The 24,612-nt window shown below is 40.2% G+C and overlaps 1 protein-coding gene across 4 annotated transcripts in view; it reads right to left on the bottom strand.

Annotated features, from left to right (window-relative positions):
* FAR1 (fatty acyl-CoA reductase 1) overlaps positions 1–24,612 on the bottom strand; it is a 92,437-nt gene that overhangs the window by 12,465 nt on the left and 55,360 nt on the right. Inside the window, exons 5-10 of one of the 4 annotated variants that reach the window (XM_024099779.3) lie at positions 19,402–19,579; positions 17,951–17,995; positions 17,733–17,860; positions 17,182–17,249; positions 9,394–9,565; positions 915–1,044 (exon numbers count right to left, since the gene is read on the bottom strand). In XM_024099779.3, coding sequence (XP_023955547.1) covers positions 915–1,044; positions 9,394–9,565; positions 17,182–17,249; positions 17,733–17,860; positions 17,951–17,995; positions 19,402–19,579 — 721 coding nt within the window. Of the gene's footprint in view, positions 1–914; positions 1,045–8,903; positions 9,076–9,393; positions 9,566–17,181; positions 17,250–17,732; positions 17,861–17,950; positions 17,996–19,401; positions 19,580–24,612 lie in introns of all 4 variants that reach the window. The other 3 variants (XM_005290811.5, XM_042860192.2, XM_042860193.2) reach the window with 3 other exon arrangements.

Here is a 24,612-nt window from a genome sequence, read left to right as displayed (position 1 = left end):
AACCGCGGGACCGGCAGACCTCCCACAGGCATGCTGCTAAAAGCCACCTGCCTACCGCCCTCACAGTGACCGGCAGGCCGCCCCCCCGCAGTCCATCCTGTCTACAGGACAAGCACTTTACCTTAATCAATGCTTCTTCTATGGTTTGGTGAGCCACACAATTACAGAGGTTTACAATGCAAACACTCAATATAAGTTTATACCATGCGCTACAGAGATAAGTGAGATCAATACATGCAGCATCCTACAAGCATTTCATAAAGTCTAAACAAACACAAAACACATGGGTACTGGATTTATAACAATCTTAACCATGCTAACACATAGGGGAACTAGATTGTTTTTCCATCAGGAATTTGTCAGTGTTTAGCTGAGGCCTCAAGTCCTGGCAAGAGCTGGTATCTGGTCTGCCAGCATCACAATAACCACGCATGGTCCTACTTCTCACAGACCACAGTATGGAGCCATTTTTTTACTATCAAAATGGGGGGAAGCTATTTTCATAAATTATTTCAGCAAGCATAGCTCCTTTCCCCTCATCTGAAAAGGCATCGTAATTTAAAAAAATTATCAAGTTATGCTGATGCCTAATATTTTAAAAACTGCTTTATCCATATTACACCTTACCACACTGGGGCAAAAAATTTATGATAGGTGTGTGTGTTTTCAAAGACCATTTCACCTACCTTATACATGGTGTACACAAAAATCATAGACAGTTATAGTTAAACTACCAGTTTTTTGTTTTGTTTTTTGTTTTTGTTTTTGTTTTTTAAATAGGTGGCCCAACTGGATCACAAAGAAGCATTACTTATTTTAATTAAACTTCCATTACCCAGTCTTAAGTAAATAGATTCACTTCTTTTAAATCCTTAAATGACTGATAAGAGGTGTATTACGCAAAGATTACTTGCCTTTTTGTCTTCAGGGCTTAGTTGGTTCATTAGCATATTGACATTCTCAGTATTCCAAATCCAAGAATTGCTTGTAAAGTATTCTATTAACATCATGGCCTTGTGAAGACGGGTTATTGTTTTCATCATCCTATTGTCCAAGGAAAGGGATTTACAGATTACAATAGCAAAAAACATATCCAAAACCAACATACCCATACCGTCCAAACCACCAATCTCAATTTCCCTATAACACAGTGCATTAATACCAACACAGAAACTCCCAAATCACCCAGCACACCAACCATGACTACCTGTAATGGATAAATAGACTATTCCTGCATATTTTATATTTTTATTTTTAAATGTACTGGAGATCCAATCTTTGCCAGCTGTTGCAATCTGAAATTTTGATTCAGCAACCTAAAATGGTGTTCTAATGGCTCTACCTTTCAGAGTATTTAGAAAAGAAATATAACAAAAGAAGAGATATTAGAAGAGCATCTTCCTACTAGCTTTTCTTGCAATTCTAAAACACTAACAGGTTGAAAAGACTTATTATTCATAATACAAATATCTATTCTTATGCATAATAATTTAACTTGATGAAAAGTATTTACAGGCAAATTCTATGGTGTGGCTGATAGGAGGCAGGGGGAGAGGAGGAAAAGGAGGAACGTGTATGCAAAGAAGGTATAAAATATCATATTTGCACTCCCCTAAGCCTAGTGGCAGCTCGAGTTCAGGGGAACTGGCCAAGCTAGAGCAGCCCTATTATGGCTAGAAACAGCCTCAAGTAGCAGAGGATTGACATAGCAAATGCATGACCTGGCCCTGCTGCCAGTCCTTGCCTCTACTTTGCTGGCCACAGAGTGAGGAGTGGTTCAAGGGTCTCTATGCCATGGAGGGTCCCCCTTGCAGAGAGACAATCCATTCCTAGCTGGCAATGCCTACAGAGCAGTGCAAAGCAGCCACTCCAGAAGATCGAGCCCCAAATATGCAGAAATATTCTATCATCCTTTATTGCCCAACTTAAGCCACTTTGTAAAATATCAGAGGGGTAGCCGTGTTAGTGTGGATATGTAAAAAGCAACACAGTCTCCTGTGGCACCTTTAAAACTAACAGATGTATTGGAGCATAAGCTTTTGTGGGTGAATACCCACTTCATCAGATGCATGCGTATTCACCCACGAAAGCTTATGCTCCAATACATCTGTTAGTCTTAAAGGTGCCACAGGACACACTGTTGCTTTTTGTAAAATATAACATTTGGAGTACAGTGGGATTCAATTATAAGAATCAATTTGGGCAAATTCCTTGTTGACCAGAAAAGCTGAACATGGATCCATGAAACAATGAGTTTTGCCCAGAATGGAAGTGTGCATAACAAGCAAGTTCTCTGTCTTGCCAGGACAGCGAATTCTGCTTGGTATTGTAATGCCAAGGCTAGTCAGTCAAGTTATATATGGCTCCAAATGGCACTTATACAACCCAACATCCTTTACCTTACTGGCTCACAAAAGGATCCATTTCTTTCCTGCTTTTGCAGACTCCCAATAAATCATTTCCAGTCCGATCCTTATAACTAAATACACTGATCAGTGTAAACAAGGGGACAGAGCAGAACAAGAAACAAAACCCACCATCAATATGAAACTGCTTTTGGACCATAACATTTGCTTCAGATAGTTGAATGACCATTCACAGTGAGCAACAAAGATCACTTACAGGTAACTGTTCTTTGAGAGTTGCCTCTGAGCATTCACACTTATAGGTGGGATATGGCGCTCCTTGATGTTGAGTCAGGGAACCTCAACCAAAGAAGAGTCCATTGAACTATATGAATGCACCCCTTAGTGAGGTCAATGGCCAACATCAATGTATAAAGGAATTCAGCCATTACCCTCTCCTCCCCCATGCCCTCAGCTTTTTCTCCTGGACCATGGAGCCCCAAAATCTGAAGAGAATTCTGAGATAGAAGAGAATGTGGGCAGGAAGCATGAATGCACAAAAGAGATTCAAACAATAGTTACTAGTAAGTAACTTTCCTCAAGGATTTCTGTGCATTCCCACTTGTGGGAGAATCATGAACTTCCTTATCCACAGGAGCTGAGTAAGAGATCTTGTGCTCCGATTTTTTTTCATGCCCTCAGAATGAGGTGCTAGGAGAAAAAGGAAAAATCCTCTATTGGAACTGGATACATCTGTTGTCCCTGCAGGAGACTACTGGCAATGAGAAGGGTGTGAGCAAGCTATATACCTGAATTAAGTAGGCACTTTCAGATAGGGAGAAAAAGTCCACCCTTCAGTTTTGGTTGAAAGATATCAAACTTGCAATCCTGCTGCAGTGTGTGCCCCATCCTGTTCAGTGGCTTGTGGAACTGGTGGGGAAACCACTGAAGGTTACGTGTTTTCATCTGCTGATGTCCCATTAATAGGGAGGTCATTGTCATCATCCTGTCTGAAGCTGAAGCTGCAATTCCAGTAAGGATAATGAAGCAGGTACTGGAACGGGTGGATTTATCAGCAAGGCTGGAGTTCAAGGTGAGGCTACTGGTTGCAGAGGTGCCACTGCCAGTAGAAGTGAAAGTTGTGGTGGCAGAAGCAAAGTCACTGGGATTAGGTGCAGAGACCATGCTGATCCCATGTTTGTGCGGTGAGACAGTCTGACAAGCCATATCAAACTGAACTCTTAGGGCTCTCTAAGGCACCCCATAGGGAACCCTACCAACTGGAGGAACCCAGAGTTATTCAGATGAGGAGGTGTGGTGTGGAGATCCTGATAAAGTTCCTCTTCTGGCTCATTGTCAAAGGGAGTGGCCTCACCCAAACCAATCAAATAGTGCACGATGTCTGATTCTCAGTAAATGAATCAACAAGTAGAACTTGGCTTAATGCCTTAGGCTGCTCGGAGTATTCTAAGACTGCAAATGGGAAAGGGCTCTTCTTTCTTCAGACAAGAGATAAACTAAAATTAGACTAAGCTAAACTAAACAGGGAGTCAATATATGCTAAGCAGAGGTAGCAAGGTTCCTAATGCTCTTTGTTGCAGAAGAGAAGGAACTGAGGAAGATAGGGAATACCCTTCCTTATGTACAATAAGATGTCAGTAGTTTACATCACTAGGAGACACTAGTGCAGCTCCAGTGGACAAGGCTTTGGTAGAGATTCTGTAATTCAACTTCAGGGGGCACCATCCCCCACCCACAAGTGGGAATTCAGAGGAGACTCAAAGAACATCAAGTTCCACTGTGACGACATTAACAACCTGAAGTGTTCTTTAAAATACATATTTTAGATTGTTGCAAATACAATTGTTAGACACATGTAAATAAACATAACATACACAAATGAGGCAATAGAATAATATGATCAGATAATACTGCATCACACTTTCTCCTAGCAACCATAAAATGGTCAGAAGTTTTCAATACATTTCTTTATCTTAAAGAACTAAATGCCAGCTATGGTTAATGAGGCACACTGAGAGAACGTGCCAATAATTTGTAGAGGTTAGCCAGTGCTACTCATCCCATACTTTCATGGGCACAAAATTAAGTAAAAGAAAAAACAGAAAATATATTAAATATGAACAAGGATTTTAAAACAGTTGACTAAGCAATTCAAATATGTAAAATATCATCAAAAGTACAAGTTTCATTCAGGGTTCCCTTGCTTTATTAAAGTTTTACACACACACACACAAAAATAATCTAGAAAACATCTCCACGTTACAAATAGTTCTATGGAAAAATAAGAACTATTTTTCATTAAATAGTGCCTTCATTAAATCATAGCTCTGCTCTGATGTATAAGCCTTTGGATAATCTTTTATTGCTATTGCTCTCAACTCTTTGTGGGTGTTTGCATATGTATTCTACGTACACAATGAGTTACTGAAAGAAATCTGCCATCTTAAATAGGGCATAATTTTTGCAGTTTCTTCATATGAGGCATGGAATGAAAGTGCAGGAGAGAATTTGTAATAAAACAAACATTTATATCCCCCAAACAAAATAAGGACAAAAGATCAAGCAATTTCTTAAAGTCCTTATCTGGCTGCTTTTCTGCTAAATTCACTACTTCTATATGTTCCATTAAGCAGACTACTGGTAGGTCCTTGGCCACAAAAAATGCTGTGTAGTTCATCAAACACCTGCAATGTTATGATCATGACTGGAGAACATACCTGTAAAGTTTTAGTGTGCTGTGGAACATAGTCATATAGAATGGCATATATTCATGCCTAAATACACAGCAAAGAGCTGCATCAAAGGAACCCATAGAAACCTCATAGAAAGGAAAGGCAGATATATGTGGTGCTGGAATGTGCCATGTATTGGTCTCTTATTTTCCTTCATGGGTGCTCAGTATCTGAGTAGTAGGGGATGGTGCAGCTGGGCAATATGCTATGTTCTATGCTATGTAAGGAACTGAGATTACGTACAAGCTAAATATGCTATACTTCACTGGAACTCCAATATAAGCTGAGGATGCAAGAAGCGGCAATAATTCCCTCTTACTGGCTTTTATACGATACAGAAGGTGTATGCATGCACAGATGGGATGGATGTCAAAAGGGAGACAGCTAAGACATCACTTCAGGTCAAAAACATGGGGATGGGGATTCAATACTCTGGTCACACTAAGGCTTGAGCACCACAAACACCTTTTAAAAACCAAAAACAAACACACACACACAAAAACCAAAGGAGACAAGTACCAGGGACATGTGATAACAGTTTTAAATGCAAAGCAGTAAGGCCAGGCCAGACCAGGCCAACTACAATGGTGAAGTTGGAATACATCTTACAACCTTCCAGATCATAGACACTGTGCTCTCTCCCCTAAACCAGTTGGCATACAATAATGATTTCACCAGGACTCTTGTAACATTAGCTGTAATGATAATTGTTGTGCCATTTGACAGCATGTTCTAAGGTTCAGTTAGGAAGATAACACCAAGAGAACAGACCTGGAGGTGACTGAGGACAGACCTGAATAATCATAGCATTAGTTTCTTTGAAATTGTTTTTTTAAAGCATCCAGTAAGCTTTTAAATTTCTCGTTAAATTATGTCAATTTTTTGGCTAAAAATTCCAGTACAAGTGTACAACATTTATGCATCAGTTGGAACCCTACATATCTTTCCAACAACTCTGCAGTCTTCACAGATGCATCAGGCTTGGAAGGGAAAGTTTTCATGCCCAATAGAAAAATACACCTCCATTTTCTGAGTAAATGTACCCTTCATTCACTCATGGTTTATAATACATCAACAACGTGCAGGGTGTTTTACAGGCAAGTTAAAATAATCCCTACTCTAGATAACCTGGATTTGAAATAAGATCACATAAAATGATATTTTTACCCCTGGCTACACAACTTATCACTTCATTTTTTATTACAACTACTTCAAACAACAGCTTTTGGATAGATCTCTAAATTCATGACTGTCGTATCTTCCATCTTTCTACAAGGATACTGAGAAGTTTAATGAGTTAGTGTTTGTAAGTGCTTTGAAATAGTCAGATAAAAGGTGCTGAATTATTATTTGTAAGGCAGTAATGCCTAGAGGACAGGGCATTATTGTGCACTGTACAAACATACAAGTAAGGTAAGTGCAAAGCATTGTTAGTTTTTTGGGGGTTTTTTTTGTTTTGTTTTGTTTTTAAATACAAGTGGTCAGATTTCTTCATGCGTAGCACATTCTGAGCTAAGGATGTGCTGCCAGTAGCACTGCCAAGGATTATTATTATACCATTTATCAAAAAGCACAGCATTTGTATAATAATAAAAATCAGATCAGTCTCACATCAATTCCTTTAAGAAAAGAAGAATTTAAGAACAGCCATATTGGGTCAAGCCCAATATCCTGTTTTCCAACAGTGGCCAGTGCCAGGTGCCCCAGAGGGAATGAACAGAACAGGTAATCAAGTGATCCATCCCCTGTTGCCCATTCCCAGCTTCAGACAAAGAGGCTAGGGACACCATCCTTGTCCATCCTGGCTAATAGCCATTGATGGACCCATCCCCATGAACTTACCTAGTTCTTTTTTGAACCCTGTCATAATCTTGGCCTTCACAACATCTTCTGGCAAGGAGTTCCACAGATTCACTCTGCATTGTGTGGAAAAAATACTTCCTCTTGTTTGTTTTAAACCTGCTGCCTATTAATTTCATTTGGTGACCCCTAGTTCTTGTGTTATGAGGAGTAAAACAACACTTCCTTATGTACTTTCTCACACCAGTCATAATTGTATAGACCTATAGATACAAGGCCTACAGTAATACGGTTTGCACAAAATTTGGGGCAAGTGTTAAACCTCTCCACCATCCCTACTCCTTCCTGAAGTTTTTGTATGACACTGTAACCTAGGTTAACCTAACAGTTTTAAATTGCTTTTAATTTTTCTAACGTTTCCTCCAGATGCAGAAATTCTGATAAACAAACAAAAAAAAAGACACCTCAAGAATAAAAATGTTTAAAGTGCTGGCATGATTAAATGAAGCATGTCAGAAAACATGATTTGATCATGTAAAGCACGACTAAGAAAATGGAAAGAAAATTCTGTGAACACAAAGCTCCTGCTGTTACTTTGATGACCAGTTTGTAGGGAATGTCATACAACTTGTCTGAACTGTAGAAGTAACCTCAAAAAAGTTGTTCTACTTCTGTTAAGATTTCCCTTTTCCTTTGGCAGTATCATACATCAATTACATGACAAAGCATTGCGGAATAAAAATTATAGTGGATTTCCCATGTATAGTATGTCATTATTTGCATATTAGATACCACAGTTGAACACACACTTCTGAAAATCATTTTAAGTGTGTTAACACTCCAAGACACAGCATAGAAATATCATGCAAAAGACAATGACAAACAAAACACTATTGTGAAGGAGTTACAGGGAGAACAATATTGATGTCAGTTTGACTGTACAGATTTCAGCATGATTGGAAGACTCTGGGCTGCTCTAACTTGTGCCATCTAGTAATGAAAGCCAAAGGCTAGCCAGATGGAGTGGAAAGTTATTAAATGTATACATCATTAATTACTATAAGAAATTATTATTTGTCCTCCGATAGCACGGAGAGGCTAGAGCCCCACTGTGTTATGCCTTGTACAAACAAAAAAGAGATGGCTCTTGCTCCGAACATCTGACCATCTAAGAAATGTTATTGCATGTTGATATGTGCAAAAGGGAGTGTTCTCTTCATCTTTTGCCGATACCTTTTATTAAGACAATTCCACGGTCAAGCAGGTCTGGCATATGTTAAATAAATCTTAAAATATTCCTACTGGCCCATTAAGAATCATTTTTTAAAATGTACTGATATTTGTTTTCCCCCATAATAAGATCTAGATTCTGGGACAGTGAATTATTGTCATTTATTATATACACTATTTCAACTCTCCACTATGATGGCAATGTAGTTGGAAAATAAATATTTCCAAAAACAGGCTTGCCATATAAATACAGCAGAGAAGTCTAGAGGATTGTACTGCTTTTGAAGTTTGGAACAATAGAAAGGAAGTAGTAGTTAGACCTCACTCTGTGTAATATAGTTTTTATTTATTATTTAGCTAAAAATTATACCATTTTCCCACTTCAAAAAAGTTAGCCCGATAAAGAAATTAAATATTATAAACTGAATGGAATGTTGACACAATACAAGTAATTGTCCTGCATATAGGAAATGAAACTGCATCATCCACAACAAAATATAAAAATTGTGTGCCATGTTTGTGGAATTTCTCTCTCCGCATTCAGTTTATAATAGCAACAACAACCTCAGAGCAGGACATTTCTTAGGGCTTAGTGACTGTCTAGCGTTACCAGCCTGAGGCACAGCTCAAAGTCAACTCTTCCCAGACAGTCATTAATCCTCTCGGAATACCCAGCCTGTTGATTGTTATTGCTTATATTAGTAGATCTAAGGTAAAGCTCATGCGATTATTATCTCTACAAGCCTCCACCACCTTTTAGCACTGTCCTCCTTACCACGGTTTCTGACCTGTCAACCTGAGAACAACATCGTGCAATAATGCAGGTAGTATATGGCTGACCGCAGTCCAATACTGATGCAAAAGGGAGTTGGAATGGATATTAACATTGGGGCGCCTTAGTGCTTGTTCTAAAGGATTCATCTTGAAACTCATATTTAGGTAATACTCTGTAGGAAAAATAAGGATCAAAGTATTTTGAATATTTATTATTCCGAGAGAGCCTGTAGTTAGGTCTTGAATTCAAGTTATCCTGACATCACAATGATTATTCAGATCCCAGAACAAAATAAAATACACAGACAATGCATTCTCATTACTGGCAGGGAGTGAAAAAGTCTTGAATTCAAGGATCTCCTCTTATTTAGAGATGACAACCTTAATAAATAAGCAAAATCTGGAAAATAATTCAATATTAATATGCATTTTCATGTAAACATGGGTTTAAACATCAGAGGAACAGGTAAGACAGAGCTAGTCACCATTACCTTGGGCTTCTTCCTGTAATCCTGAGGTAGATATCATACAGGAATGCTGGGGCCTTATGGCTTACAGCAATCCAGTAATGATATAAAAGGTGATTGGAGGTTAGATTTACATTGGGCCGTCTGAAGGCCTGTTCGAGAGGATTCCTCTTGAAAGTGGAAATTACATGGTATTCTGAGGAAGAAAAGTTGTGTAATAGGTTTGATAGTAACCATGTAAAATTTAATGGTTTTCAAAGTACATTACAGTACAATACTTACTCTTATTAATGTTACTTCAAATATAAAAAACTTTCCTAACATTTCTGCCCCTCCCCCCCCCATCAACTAAAACAAAATTATGCAACTGTTCAACTTGAATTGCTATTGGACTGTCACTCTTTGTCCCAAGAGGTACTCCATACACCCACAACTCTATTGTTTGTTTTTAATATTGTACTTCACTGTAGCTTCTCTCTTTCTGTTCCTCTTTCCTACTTAGGGGGGAAAAAAACACTATTCAATCTTCTGGTTGTAAATAATTTAAATAAAATAGCTTTGCATGCTATATATTTAGCAATAATCCTAATCCTAATCTGTTATAGTACAAATTATTTTAACTTTCCTTTTAATCATATCATAGGCATTTCTAAACATTTGATCTGCATTTTAAAAGACTTAACAAATGATTCACTTCTTAAACATTTAAAGAAAAAACTTGTATTAGGGTTTTATTCTGCATTTCTTGCACATCCAACATTCACTGAGGTCAACAGGAACTTCAGCTGTAAAGACATGCAGGATTGGGCCCTTAAGTAGTTACATGCACATTTACTTCAGATTTCTAAACATCTCCCATATTTTTCACATTGGTTTCTTGGAGAAAATGTGTTCTTACCACAAAGTAAGAGGAAGTTACTCACCCTGTGCAGTAACTGACGTTCTTCGAGATAAGTGTCCCTCTGGGTGCTCCACTCCAGGTGTTGGTCCATCCCTGCGCCTTTGCTTGGAGATTTTTGTAGCAGTACTCGTACTGGCCACGCATGCGCAGAGCCTGCCCCCCGCTCTGAGTCTAGCTTAATAGTACACATGCGCGGCCGATCTCCTCAATTCCTTCTCTACAACGGAGGCTACCCCAACTCCGAAGTAGAGGGGAGGAGGGTGGGTAGTGAGCACCCACAGGGACACTCATCTCGAAGAAAGTCAGTTACTGCACAGGGTGAGTAACCCCCTCTTCTTCGAGAGAGATGTCCCTGTGGGTGCTCCACTCCAGGTGACTTAAAAGCAGTGTGTCTCAAGGAGGTAGGGACTTCGGATCTGATAGGAATGCAGTAGATAGTACAGCTCTGCCCAATCGTGTATCAGAGAGAGGGCCCTGAGTAAGGGCATAGTGCTTAACAAATGTGTGTTCAGAGGACCAACTGGCTGCTTTACAGATGTCAGCCAGGGGAACTTTGCGTAAGAAAGCCACAGAGGCAGCCAGAGATCTAGTGGAGTGAATTCTGATGCCAGCTGGGGGTGTAACCTTCATCTGATAGCACAGCCGGATGCACTGAGAAATCCAGTTTGAAAGTCTCTGGGAGAAATAGGAGTCCCTTTGGAACGCTCCACGATGGAGACAAAAGGTCTAGAAGAATTTCTAAAAGGTTTGGTTCTATCCAAATAGAAGGACAAGGCCCTGCGTACATCTAATGTATGCATTGTGGCTTCGAACGAGTTTGCATGTGGTTTCGGAAAGAAGGCTGGTAGGTGTATCAGCTCATTAATGTGGAATGAGGAATGCACCTTTGGAAGAAATTTGGGATGTAATCTAAGGGGAACCTTGTCCTTGAAAAATAGCGTATATGGTGGGTCTGCCATAAGAGCTGCTATTTCTCCTGCCCATCTGGCGGAGGTAATTGCCACTAAAAATGCTGTTTTCATCAAAAGGTGTAAAAGGGAGCAAGTGGCTAGGGGCTCAAATGGTTGTTGAGTTAGGCAAGATAGTCCCAAATGAAGGTCCCACGGAGGGGTAGGTGGTTTAATGTCTGGGTATAGGGCTTGGAGTCCCTTGAGGAAATGCTTGGTGATTGGATGAGCAAAAACAGAGGTATCATCAATTCTGTCATGAAAGGTTGTAATAGCAGCTAAATGGACTCTGATGGAGCTGAAAGGCCAGATTGCTTAAGGTCCAATAGGTAGTCAAGTATGAGCGGGAGAGGTAACGACGTGGGAAAAAGTTGTTTAGCTGAACACCAATGTGTGAAACGTTTCCACTTTCGTAGATAGGTGGTGTGAGTAGATTGTGTTCTGCTATGTAGGAGCACTCTGAACTTGTTCAGAGCAATCTAGTTCGTTTTGGGAGAACCATGTAGGAACCAGGCTTTGAGGTGAAGCATGGACAGGTTGGGGTGGAGAAATCGGCCGTGTTGCTGTGATAGGAGGTTCAGGATGAGGGGCAACGAAATTGGTGGTCGAATCGACATTCTGGTGAGGAACGGAAACCATGGTTGTCTGGGTCACGACGGGGCAATCAGGATCACCGTGGCATGGTCTGTTCGTATTTTTATCAGGACCCTGTTGAGAACCGGTATCAGGGGAAAAGCACAGAGTAAGTTCCGGTGCCATGGGATCATGAATGCATCTCCCAGGGAATGTTTGCCCAGTCCCGCTCTGGAGCAAGAGTCGGGACAGTTCGTGTTTTTCGCAGTTGCAAAAAGGTCTATGGTTGGGTGATCCCAAATGCGGAATATGTTGTGAATGGTTCTCTCGTCTATCTCTCATTCGTGATCCCAGGGAAAGCGTCTGCTTAATTCGTCCGCTGTGGTGTTCATCACTCCGGGAAGATAGGCAGCTGATATCCGGATGTTGTTCGCAAGGCACCAATTCCAGAGCTTCATAACCTCTGTGCAAAGCGAGTGGGAGCGAGCTCCTCTCTGCCTGTTTACATACAACACGCAGGCAGTGTTGGGAATCAACATGTACGCATAATGACAGACGATTAGTGGGAGGAAGTGACGGCACGCATTGTGTATGGCTCGAAGTTCTAGGACATTTATGTGCAGGAAGGTTTCGGTTGAAGACCATAGCCCCTGGACCGTGTGGTGAGACATGTGTGCACCCCATCCTGTCAGGGATGCATTGGTAGTCAGTATGAGGGATGGAACCTCCTGTAGAAAAGGGACTCCAGAACAGAGGTTTGAGTGAACTGTCCACCACAGTAGAAAGTCTTTGACTCTGAAACGTATGGAGAGAGAGTCTTGTTTAGAGCATGCACATTCGGTCTGTAAACCGTGGCCAACCACGCTTGGAAGCACCTCATGTATAGTCGTGCATTTCGGACCACGAAAGTGCACGAGGCCATGTGACCTAGTAGTTGTAGACCAGTCTCGAGCAGTGACCTGCGGACTGTTGCGAAGTCTTGTGGCCAGTAGGCTTATGGAGTTGAAGCGGTCGGGTGGGAGAGATGCCAACCCCGTCCGGGAGTCGAGGTCTGCTCCTATGAACTCCAGGTGCTGGGTGGGGCGTAATGTGGATTTGTTTTTGTTTATTTGTAGACCGAGAGATAGGAAACAATCAACGGTGAGCTAAGGTTATGACCCCTTGTTTCCTGAGGTAGGCAGTGACCATGGCTAGGAGCTTAGAAAAGACACAGGGGGCTGTGGACAGTCCGAAGGGTAGAACCCTGTATTGAAAATGTGTCGAGCCGAGGGTAAATCGAAGGAAGCGTCTGTGGGCCGGATGTATAGTCACATGGAAATAGGCATCCTGTAGGTCGAGGGCTGAAAACCAATTGCCCTGCTCCAGTGCTGGGATTATGGTGGTGAGAGTAACCATCTTGAACTTTTGTTTTTTGACACATTTGTTGAGCCGCCTGAGGACAAGGATCGGTCGCCATCCTCCAGTTTTCTTTTCTGTTAAGAAATAATGGGAGTAAAAACCCTTCCCTTTGTGTCGTTCGGGCACAATTTCTATTGTTCCCAGTTGAAGGAGATGCTGCACTTCTTGAAGGAGCAGTTGCTCGTGAGAGGGGTCCCTGAAGAGGGACGGGGAGGATGGGTGGCAAGGAGAGGAAGGGGATAGAGTAGCCAATTGTAACGACCTCTGTAACCCACTTGGTGGTGGTAATGCTCTGCCATTGATGGGAAAATGGTCGTAGGCGGTGTCCAAAAATTGGTGCATGCGGTGTACGCGCTAATGTGGGAACGCTGTTTTCTAAACACTCGACCAAGGCTTCAAATCTGCTTATTAGATGGAGGAGGTTGAGGCGCCCCCGAAGCATTGGGACGATGGCGCTGGTATCTCAGTCTCTGGCGTTGCTGCTGCTGTTGTTGTTCCTGTGATCTATGGAAGTGCTGTGTATATGCGGGGTAGCATGGATGGTAGTAAGGTTGGTATCTATATTGTCGCCTTCTGGTCGTAGGGGTTTGGATTCCTAAGGACCGGAGGGTTGCCCTTGAATCCTTTATTGAATGAAGTACATCAGTCGTGGTGGAAGCAAAGAGTTTGTCACTGTCAAAGGGAAGCTCTTCAATCGTAGTCTGAACCTCTCGAGGAAAGAAAGAGCCATGAACCTCGGTGCATAACCACTGCTGTGGTGGAGGATCTTGCTCCAGTATTGGCTGCATCGAGGGCCACTTGAAGAGCTGTACGTGATATGATTTGTCCCTCGGAAACTAGAGCTGTGAATTGTTGTTTCTTTTGTTCTGGAAGATCATCAATAAATTCCATGAATTTGTTATGGTTTCTGTGGTCATATTTTGCAAGAACTGCAGTATAATTAGCAATACGGAATTGTAGCGTTGAAGATGCATATACTTTACGACCAAAGAGGTCCAAGCGTTTACTTTCCTTGTTGGATGGGGTGGAGCGGGAATACTGCTGTTTGGTCCTCTGGTTGGCTGAGTCTACTACCAACGAGTTTGGTGCTGGATGGGTAAAAAGGAATTCAGAGCCCTTAGAAGGGATGAAGTACTTGCGATCCGCTTGCTTACAGATAAGTAGGCTTGTAGCTGGAGTCTGCCAGATGGATTTAGCAGGTTCTAAACGTTGATTGGTAATGCCACCCTAGAGGAAGAAGAGGGCTGTAGGATGTCTGTTAACTCATGCTGTTGTTCGGGAACTTCCTCCAAATTAATTCTCAATTCATTGGCAACTGTTTTAAAAAGGTCTTGAAATTTTGAGAAGTCTTCTGACGGTGTTGGAGGAGGGGGAAGTAAGGCTTCTTCAGGCGTTACTTCCGTCTCTACTGGAATAGGAGCAGGACTTGATTGATCCTGCAAGTGTGACGGTGCTGCCTGGTGTCTTGTGTCATTGGCAGGTTCATCAGGTGGTGGTGCTAGGCAGGTGTTGCGCCTGGTTGAGGTGGAGTAGCACGTGTGTTCTCGAGGATACGATGCCCATGGGGCCCAATACTGCCATGGTGGTGGAAAGGGCATAGGTGGTGCCATCCAGGGGTTCACACACCAGGGGGCAGGATCATGCGAGTAGGATGAGGTAATTTTTCTATGACGTCTATTGGCTGGGGTCTGGGGATGGGAGTCTTGGTAAGGTGACCACAGGGGTATTTTTCAAGCTTCCTCCTCACTGAAGGAAGGCTGTTCAGACCCTGAATCAGCCATTGGAGAGAAGCAGGCATTCAGCAGGGTGACTGCAGGATAGGTGACACAAACAGATCTCTGGCCTGAGTAAATTGCAGTGCTGAGGCTCCTGTGTGAGGTGAATGCTGTGCAGGAGGAAGTTGCTGCACCGGTGTTTTGAGCCTGGGCTCACTGCCAGTCAGCCCAGTGGGTGTCGGTGCCGTGGCCAGTGCCAGGAGATCAATATCAGCCTGCAGGGGGTCAGGCATGTCGTGGAATGTCGGCACCACATCCATCGTGGTGCCGAACGATGCCAGAGAGGCAGGCAGCTGGAAGCCTTGGCACCGGAGCTTTGCGCCGCCGCCGCCGCCTCAGGCGGTTTTCATGCGGTGCCGGAGGAGCCCGGCTCGTCAAATGTGCTCAAGCCGGGAAGCACAGGGAGGGAGGCTGTAGATCTGCCTGGAGAAATCTTGCGTCTCATGGTTTTCTTTGGTGACAAAAGGTGCCCTTTTTTTGAAGTTTTTTTGTGCTTCTTTGAGGTGGGGGGCCTGTGGCGGACAGCTGAGCCGGAATTAGCGCCTGGGTCTGAAGCTGACACTAGGGACTTCTGAAGGAGGAGCCGTTTCAGTCTAAGCTCCCTGTCCTTCCGTGCCCTGGAGCTAAGTTTGCTGCAGTGGGCACATCTTTGGGGGATGTGGGTCTCCCCCAAACATTTTATACATTGTGAGTGGCCATCTGATAGAGGGATCGGCTCCTTGCAGCTAGAACAGCGCTTAAAGCCTGTGGAGCCAGGCATGTCCGAACCAGCTGCGGCTGACAGGAATGAAGAAAAAGAGATAGAAATGGTAACTAACTATGACTAACAACTAATTAACAACTAACTAAATAGAAGGGTAATTGTAACAAGAGGAAAGAAGTTCTTAACGAGTCTGCTGAGCTCCGTCTCAGGCCGGGGACAGTAGAGAAGGAACTAAGGAGACCGGCCGCGCATGCGTACTATTAAGCTAGACTCAGAGCGGGGGGCAGGTTCTGCACATGCGTGGCCGGTACGAGTACTGCGACAAAAAATCTCCGAGCAAAGGCGCAGGGACGCACCAACACCTGGAGTGGAGCACCCACAGGGACATCTCTCAAAGAAGAAATTGTGATTTAACTAAAAACCAGTAGTGCTCCAACCAATCTGCTTGGAAGATTAAATGGTTGAAATGGTGTGTGTGTGTGTGTGTGTGTGTGTGTGTGTGTGTGTGTGTGTGTGTGTGTGTGTAAGAAAAAACTTAGTACAGAGAAAATCCTTGGAACTACTTTTAAACTAGCTACAGGGCAGTCTGAAATGATATATAAATATTTGGAACAAATATTCCAAACCTATTAAAACTTCTGATCATAAAGATAAGAGAACATATGCATTAAAATGTTAGAAATCTTACATTTTCATATAAGGAAGAAAACATGACATGTCTGCAATATTTTAACATTAGAAACAGATTATACTAATTCAAAGTATGTTAAGAGTTGAAAATAGGTGGCCAAATTTAAGGATTATTTTTCTGTATTTGATACCTCATGGAACTACCTAAAGGTAAAAACAATAACTACATCAATCTGACTACTCAAAAGCAAAGTTGCCATCATACCTCTCAAGCGTGCTGCTCTGTGCAAAATCCATCTCACTTTTGGACTATTGTTCTATTATTATTTGTTACTTGTATTACCATAGTGCTTACAAGTCATGGACCAGGACCCCACTGTGGTAGGCACTGTACAAACACAGAACAAGAAGTTCTAGATGCATTTAGCAAGACTGCCACTAAACCCAGCAGTGAATACCTTGCCAACATCACGGGGTCTCTACTGCTCCCTGTGATCAGTGCTTTACTCACTCTATCCACGAACTGCAGGCAGATTAGGTTGTTGGAACTATTAGGAAAGCTGTAGGACTTCCACATTTTAGCTGAAGGTGGGACTGGGAAGAGCTACTACCAGGAAAATAAACAGTGAATGGAGGGGGAAGAAACAGGGAACAGGGATAAAATTAAAAAGTGATGGAACACATTGCAAGTTGAGAGGTATGACAGCTGAATTTCTGATTATAAAAATGCTAACATTTTAAAATCAGTGCTCTCAAGTTACTAAAGTTGATACAAGGGCTTTATAGAAATATACATTATCTAATGGCCACATTTTGGGCCTTTTATTATTCAATAAAAAAATTTCTATTGAAATTTACAGAGAACATAGAAAGAACACAGCATACCAACTTCACCCCAGTGGAAAGGATTGGTGCCACCTGTTGTGCAATTGTACACCATGATGTTTCTTGGTCTGAAAAAAGCATCACATATAATTAAAAATAAATTAAAATTTGGTACACAGTAGCCCAAACCAGAACTATTTATCCAAATCGCTCTTGTCCCCTGAATTCTGGAGTTTGGATAAAGTGGGAGACCAATCTAATCACCTTAATTTTATCTCCGTACTTCAAGCATTTTTCTTCCCAACAGTTATCATAATAACCTCTCTCTCTCTCATGAAACAAATATTTAAGTTTCAACTCTAATATTCATAATTTAAACTGACAGCCATAAAGATCAGGAAGGAATTTCCCCCTCATCTACATTATTGCACAACTGACTAAACACATTATCAGATACTGGCCATTGGCTTAATGGGCTAATATGGTGAATCCTAAATTCCATAATAGTGTGGGAAAAGCAAACTACAGACTAGCAGTTAATAGATGGTTAGGTTTATAGAAACATCACACAACCACTTTTGGGGCTAATTAAAAATGAACTGCATTGTCACCTGCTATACCTATTAACTCCAGAATACCAAGCTGCAGCCAGTGTTGTGTTGACAACTACATCTACTGGAACAAGATCTGCAACTGCACTGTTGGAGGCTCTCATTGTTCGAAGAATTCCTTTTCCTGCCTTAAATAACAAAAACAGAAGAGATACCAATAAAACATTTCAAGTAATGTGTTTCCTTTCAAAGACAGTTGTATTAAAATGTTTACTTACCGCAATAAAAAGACCACTGGGCCCATTAAAGTTATCAATCCATCCCTATTGTGTAAAAAAAAAAAAAAAAAAAAAATACAAAGCAATTTCAGTAGAAGTTTACTGAGTTCAACATATAGTTTGCATTTGACAAACATTTACCGTTACAATTTAAGGAGACAACATTTTACTTCCCCACTCCTACTTTTGTTTCAAATATAAAAGGTGCTTTCAGTTTGCGTACCTGTGACAGAGCATTTAATTAAACAGCTACTACAACTCCAGCAGAAGAACCACACACAATTTAACTAGCTCCTCAAAATGAGCTGCTGTGTATTCATTTCTTACCAAATAAATGGTGGGATTAAAATAATTTTGTAAAACACATTTATAGTTTGAAGGAAGTTTCCTAACAGCAGCTATGAAGTCAAGACATACTTTGACCTGAGCTACTTCCAGTGACCCAGAGAAGTAGATAAACAATTTTGCTGTCCCTTATTAGATTTCCTGCCATTTTCTAGAGTAGGAGTCTCTCAGTTTTTAATGCCTACATTCAGTACCAAAAGAAAGGACAATTCTGATTTTGGTGATCTGTAAAAGCTTGAGAAAGCAACTCATCTTGGCCCAGATTTTCTCCTAAATTAGGAAAACAGCCCCAAAACTAGTCACAAGAGGACTACCCCAGATTGGGAGAAACTTCAGATAGCATTCAGCTGCTAAAGCAACATCTAAAACACTCCCTTTCCTATGGCTGTCATGTAGAGTGGCTACAAACAGGGGGTGCTCCAGGGCATCGCTGTGCTCCGTTAATCCCCAGTTTCTGTTGCAAGTTGAAGGGGAAATGGGTCCGTAAAGGCATCTCCAGGATCAGGAAGCACAAATGTGGCAAAGAAAAAAAAATAAAAGATCAAGGCTTTAGTCTTGCATGTGTTTTAGTCACTTAGAAGTCATGGGAACTAACTGATAAGAGAAACTTCAATTCTTTATAGATACACAGCAGCTCACTGAAGTCAAAACTACTTTCCTGAAGGCTACACTATTTAGTCTCCTTATCAGAAAAAGTTTTGGATGAACAGTTAAGTGTGTAAAATATGTGTGTATATAGTGAAAAATATCACTTTAGGATAGCATCATATTCACTCCAGTAGTTCGAACTAAATATACTCTTCCTGTGTTTTAACAAATACTTCTTAATTCACTTGATAGGCCGATACAATCCAGAGGTCAGAGTAATTTATCCTTTAAATCTATGGGTTTCTTACACAAAAACTACACACAGAAAGCTGTCAACCAAATGAGGCAGATTTGTAGCTCAGTTTGGTATCCACAAGTGACTAAGTTTCAACTTGGATTTCTATGGACTTCTGAACTAGATCCCTAGCAATATAGGCTATCAAGGATGCACGCATAGGTTACAGGTCAAGAAACATCAATTGTAGAATATTCAATGAGGGAGGCTCAAAAAGACTTACAGGGAAAGGCTCCTTCCAGCTGGCACCAACAATTGACGGCCGTATAATGGCTATGTTTAATTTTGCACCTTCCTGCTGCACAACATATTCTGCTAAGGCTTTTGTATATGTGTAAGTATTAGGCCTGTCTCCTATCAGTTTTGGAGTAATGTCCTTCACCAGACCATCATCCATCCACCTAAAGAATCAAAAGGACAAAGATTTAATTACTGTACAATTCACTTAAAGGAGTGCATAAGTCTGAAAGAAAGCAGAGAAATTAAAAACAAAACTTAAGAAAAATGTTTATGACTGCCTCATTTATTTCAAAGCAACAATCATAAGAAATTGAAGCTGTAAAGTTCAGCAGAAGCAATGTAGACAAAGAATGGCATAAACACAGTAAGGCAAGGAATTTTGCTGTAGTGTTTATTGGCAAGTTTTACAAGTTGCATTAGGAAAAAGCTTTGGAAGTAATTTAATACTGCCACTTCAAAGCTCTGTAACTGCCCTAGTGTCCAATACCAGATCATCAATGAATTTTAAAACCCAATAGCCTGATTTTCAGAGATGCTGAGCACCAATTTGCACTAAAGCTAACAAGCATAGCACCTTTGAAAAATCAGTCCTCAGATAAATCCGAAGTTTTGACACTGGTATGCAAGCACATACATGTAGGTTGTACAATAGTGGCGTTCTGCAGATAATTTACACCAAGCTCACTTCTGCAATCTGTACAACTCCCTCAGATTTCACTTATGAGAAAGTTTCCTTTATTTAGAAGCCAAAGCCTGATCTCATTAGAAGCAAAAAATAACAGTTGAACACTACCAGTATTTAGCCCTTAATGCTCACTCTGTTTAATAAACTCTCAGACTGGAGGTGAGTAAAGTGTGGAAGAACTGTACTGAAAGAAGAGTTTGATGTCAATTTCAGGAGACTAAGGGCTGGTCTATATTAGAAATCTTGCACCAATATGGCTAAATTGATTTAAAACCCACTACACTTAAAACAGATTTTTTTTTAATCACTTATCCCAAAGCAACATGGGTACAAGCAGAATTTAAACCTGCAAGTGTATCTAAAAATAAGGGCTTGCACTGGTGTAGCTTATTTAGTAATTCTGGTTAAAGTTTTCTTACACAGACCAACCCCATTATGTTTAGAAATATTGCAATGTGCTCTAGAAATTAAAGTTTATTTTATGAATTGAGTTAAAAATCTGAAGGATTATTTTTGAAGGAGGAAGAATTTACAGGAATTTTTATGAAATGGCAATATAAAAAGAAAATGGATACAAATTGATCTCTGTCAAAAGCAACAGATCACTGCACAAGAAAACCCACAACTGAACATATTGCACACCACCACATTTCCAGAAGTTTATAATTCAACTGAAACACAAAAATTGATAGGATAAAATAAAGTAATATCCAGTAAAATCCCAGAATTGCTTGCAAATTTGGTTTAAAATAAAAGCAAAACATATTTAATACGTATCAATTCACAATTCATTCTCCCCCATTTTTCTGTAGTGCGTTAATTCATACCATATTTTAAAAAAGCAGTGAGGGGATAGAGTGCGTATTTGATACACAATTAGTGGACTTGGTCCATCAGTTATGGCTAATGATGAGACTACCATCTTCAAGATTTTATATTGCCACTTTTCTGCCTACCCTCTTTTCATTTAATGTTTACATTTTCTGCTACATGTCAGCTATATATGTTAAGTCATTTCCCAATTTTCTTGGCTCTTCCAAGATGATGTTAAACATATTTGGAAAAACTAACAGTGAGCAAGGTGAAAAACCCTCCTATAAGCATAGGCTCAAACTGAGAAACATCATGTTAGTTGGTGTGTAATGAAGGCTTGTCTGAGCATAGAAGTATTACCAGTTTAAATTAAATCAATTTTTAAAAAATTTAAAAAGTCACACCTTTAGTTAAGCCGGTGCAATTGTGTGCGTGAAAGCTTGCTTACACCTACTTAGATCACCTTACAAGGGAGCCTAAAATGGTGTAAGTTACATACTAAACATCTAGAAGGTGAAAACTGAAATAGACCACTTCTTACATCTTGTCTAGACTTGCTGAATATATTAGTATCTATTAAAAACAAGTTTTAATACCTTTAAAAATCAGTATTGGCAAAATCAGGGGAGACCATAACCAGCTATCATGTTTTTAAAAAGGTATTAAAAACGGTTTATACCAGGTTTTTCATAAATTTTGAGCCAGAGAAGGGACCACTTTATAAAAAAGCCCACAGCACATTTTAAACAGCACTTAAAACATTGAACACTTTTTAGATTACGGGGGAAAAAAAAGATGTTTAAGGCCTTTTCTGTACACACTCCTCTTGCTTTACCCTTCTCTTCTGGCTCCTTAGTATTAGTTACAATTTAGGTCTCTTTACATTTAGTGAATCAAATCCAGATATGATACGCAAGGGTGTATGTAATTCACACTTTGGTAGGTAGGCCTGGATCTACAGAGGGTTAAAAAAGTAAAGGAATCTAAAGAGAACCTAATTTGGTGTATTTTAAATGTTTTTCAGGGTGCGGGGCAGAAAGTTACAGTAAACTACAACTTAGTTTAGCCCATAAAAATCCCTTATCATGCTTTCATATGCAGTGCTCTCCAGCTCGTCTTTGCAGAGAGCACTGAAAAGGTAGCAATCCGCCACACTTGGGCCCAAATTCTGCCTTGCCATGTACACATGCAAACCCCTAATATATTTAATGAGAGCTGCACATGCATCGGGTGAATTTCATCCTTATTTTCTAACCCTTTACTTCATCTGAATGCCTCCCGTTTTTCAAACTTAACCTAGTCCTGAAGATCCTTGCACTTTAATAGCATACTGCAAAAATGTGATACCACCCTTCCTTCAGGGGAGGGACTTGGAGAGAAAACCACAAGTAACATTTCTAAGGGAAATTATGGTAGCCCAGGCTTGATAACAGGTGGTTCACAGCCCATCCCCTGCTTACAGATCTTTTGAATGGATGTTTCTCTGCACCATGTCACAGAACAATTGCTGCCAATGTTTTTGGTCCATTTTCTGTCCATCGTATTTGTTTAGCACCTATTTAGGTTTTTTTTTTTTTTTTTTTTTTTTTTTTTAAAGAACCAACTTTTATACCTTTTCCTATGTTGTTTTGTGGCCCTGCTTCTGTTTCCCACTCACTAGTAGGGCGCACACAGTTTGAACCAGGACTGCCTCAGTGAGGCTGTTGTGTTCTTGTAGAGTCACTGAGTGCTGCAGGTTCCCTGGTTGCTGCCTTCACTTGCAGCCCAATTTACATTAACTACTCCTGTACCCACATTAGTGCCTGCTGTACATTCAAGCAGCCTTCAAAAAGCTACTCACTTTGACCCACATCCACTAGAGCACATATGCAGTGTGCACGCATAGGAGCGCATGTTGCACTGCCAGTCAGTCAAATGACCCCATATCCTTTTCCCAACACCCCCAGTGCTTTTCTCCACATCACCAAGTTTGTCCTTCAGCTGAATTCTGCAGGCAATTGTCCAGGTTTTCAGACAGTGTTTATATGCAGTAGCAGACCAGCAGAAATTACACTGAGTCCTCCTCTACCAACAATACTCAAGTAACAGTAAAGGAATTGGTTTCTAGCTCTGCGTTTCTGAAAAACGATTAATTTTCAACCAATATACAAGTCCCATAGTAGTTATAGATTTGTAAATGTGCTGTTAACTAAGTATCTTGTTCTGGGTGCCAAACAAAGAAAGGGATAAATTATTCTCTAACATACCTATCTATAGTTCCAGTTGATTGTACTCTAACATTATCTGAGGAGCACATATGCATGTGCTATAAAGCCAAAATGATAATCTGATCTAATCTATTTGATGTGAGTATTCCAGATATTTTCCAGAAGAGAGTCACACATCAAAAAAGGCCAGAGATTGTGTGACACTTGTGCTGGCTTAGTATCATAAAGTTGTTAGGTTCCAACCAAACTAGGGGTTGTGGCAGCTGGTGGAATGTAACATACACTGCAGTGAAGTGTGGAACTATTTTTTTGTGGCAGTATGTTCCTAAATTTATCTTGCGACATAACAGACACTTCATCTGAAAAATAACATGCATTCTCCTTCCTTCCATGCCATGCAATGCTTTGACTTCTTATGCTTTGAATAAGCAATTTCTACTGTATTTCACACAAAGTGTTTTTATTTACATAGTCCCAACATCTAACACATAAAGAGGTTGCTGAGTTACTTCCACATTTAAATAGTTGTCATGCTGAGAAGTACTTATCTCTAAGCTTCTGAGTACCAGTTTGAGGAACATGGGAGTAACTCCCCTTTATACAGAATGACTCATGGCAGCAGGATTACCTAACACTAACATTAAAAATGAAGGAAGTTATTTATTAGAACAAGTACCAAATAAACACAGTATTCATTTGGACATGCATTTGTACACAGGGTGAAAGGATTTAAAATTAAAGTGATTTAAGTCACCAATTTTAATTATGGTTTAAATCATTAAGTAGGAAACCTTGATTTAAATTGATTTTAATCTTGTTTTGCATTTGAATTTTTAGTTATTTACCCTAAAAGAATGTTTAGTTTCCTGGTTGATAACCATTAAAATGAGATTTGCAATTAACTATAGCCTTTATAAAAAATGTGTTACTTTTTGATTACCAGGAGGATACATTATATTTAACTCCACATTTTAAGCAACTGTATAGTTTAACATACATTTAGTCTGTCTTAACATGATAAAATAAAGTAAAAATTAAGAAATGCATCATTCACCATTTTCTATTTACTCGATTTTTTTAAATGAACTCCTGACTTGTGTCAAACTCCATTTGGATAGAAAGTAAAATTCAATTAAAATGCACAAATAACATTTTAAAATTATTTATTAAATAAACAACATCAAATGCACTGGGTACCCAAGAATGAAGTTTATTAAAACATGTTTTGCATTTAAAACTGATCATTAAAAAAAGAAAGATGATCTGTAGTTAGTAAATTGAATTGATTCTTGAGGTGACTAGAAACACTTTGGCACTAGGAGATCTCATCCTTTCATAACTTTCATTTTATGTATAGACTGGAAGAGAAAAAAAAGCTTTCCTACCTTTTTTGATTCCCAATCAATCCATTTCTTAATTTTGAATCAATTGGTCATGAAACTGAACTAGTTGCATAAACTGAAATGAAGAAAATATTCTCTCTGCCCTT

This window comes from Chrysemys picta, chromosome 4 (assembly GCF_011386835.1).
Source record: "Chrysemys picta bellii isolate R12L10 chromosome 4, ASM1138683v2, whole genome shotgun sequence".
Taxonomy (NCBI): domain Eukaryota; kingdom Metazoa; phylum Chordata; order Testudines; family Emydidae; genus Chrysemys; species Chrysemys picta.
The sequence above is the reverse complement of the archived record's forward strand: the minus strand, read 5'-3'. Positions and strand labels throughout refer to the sequence as shown.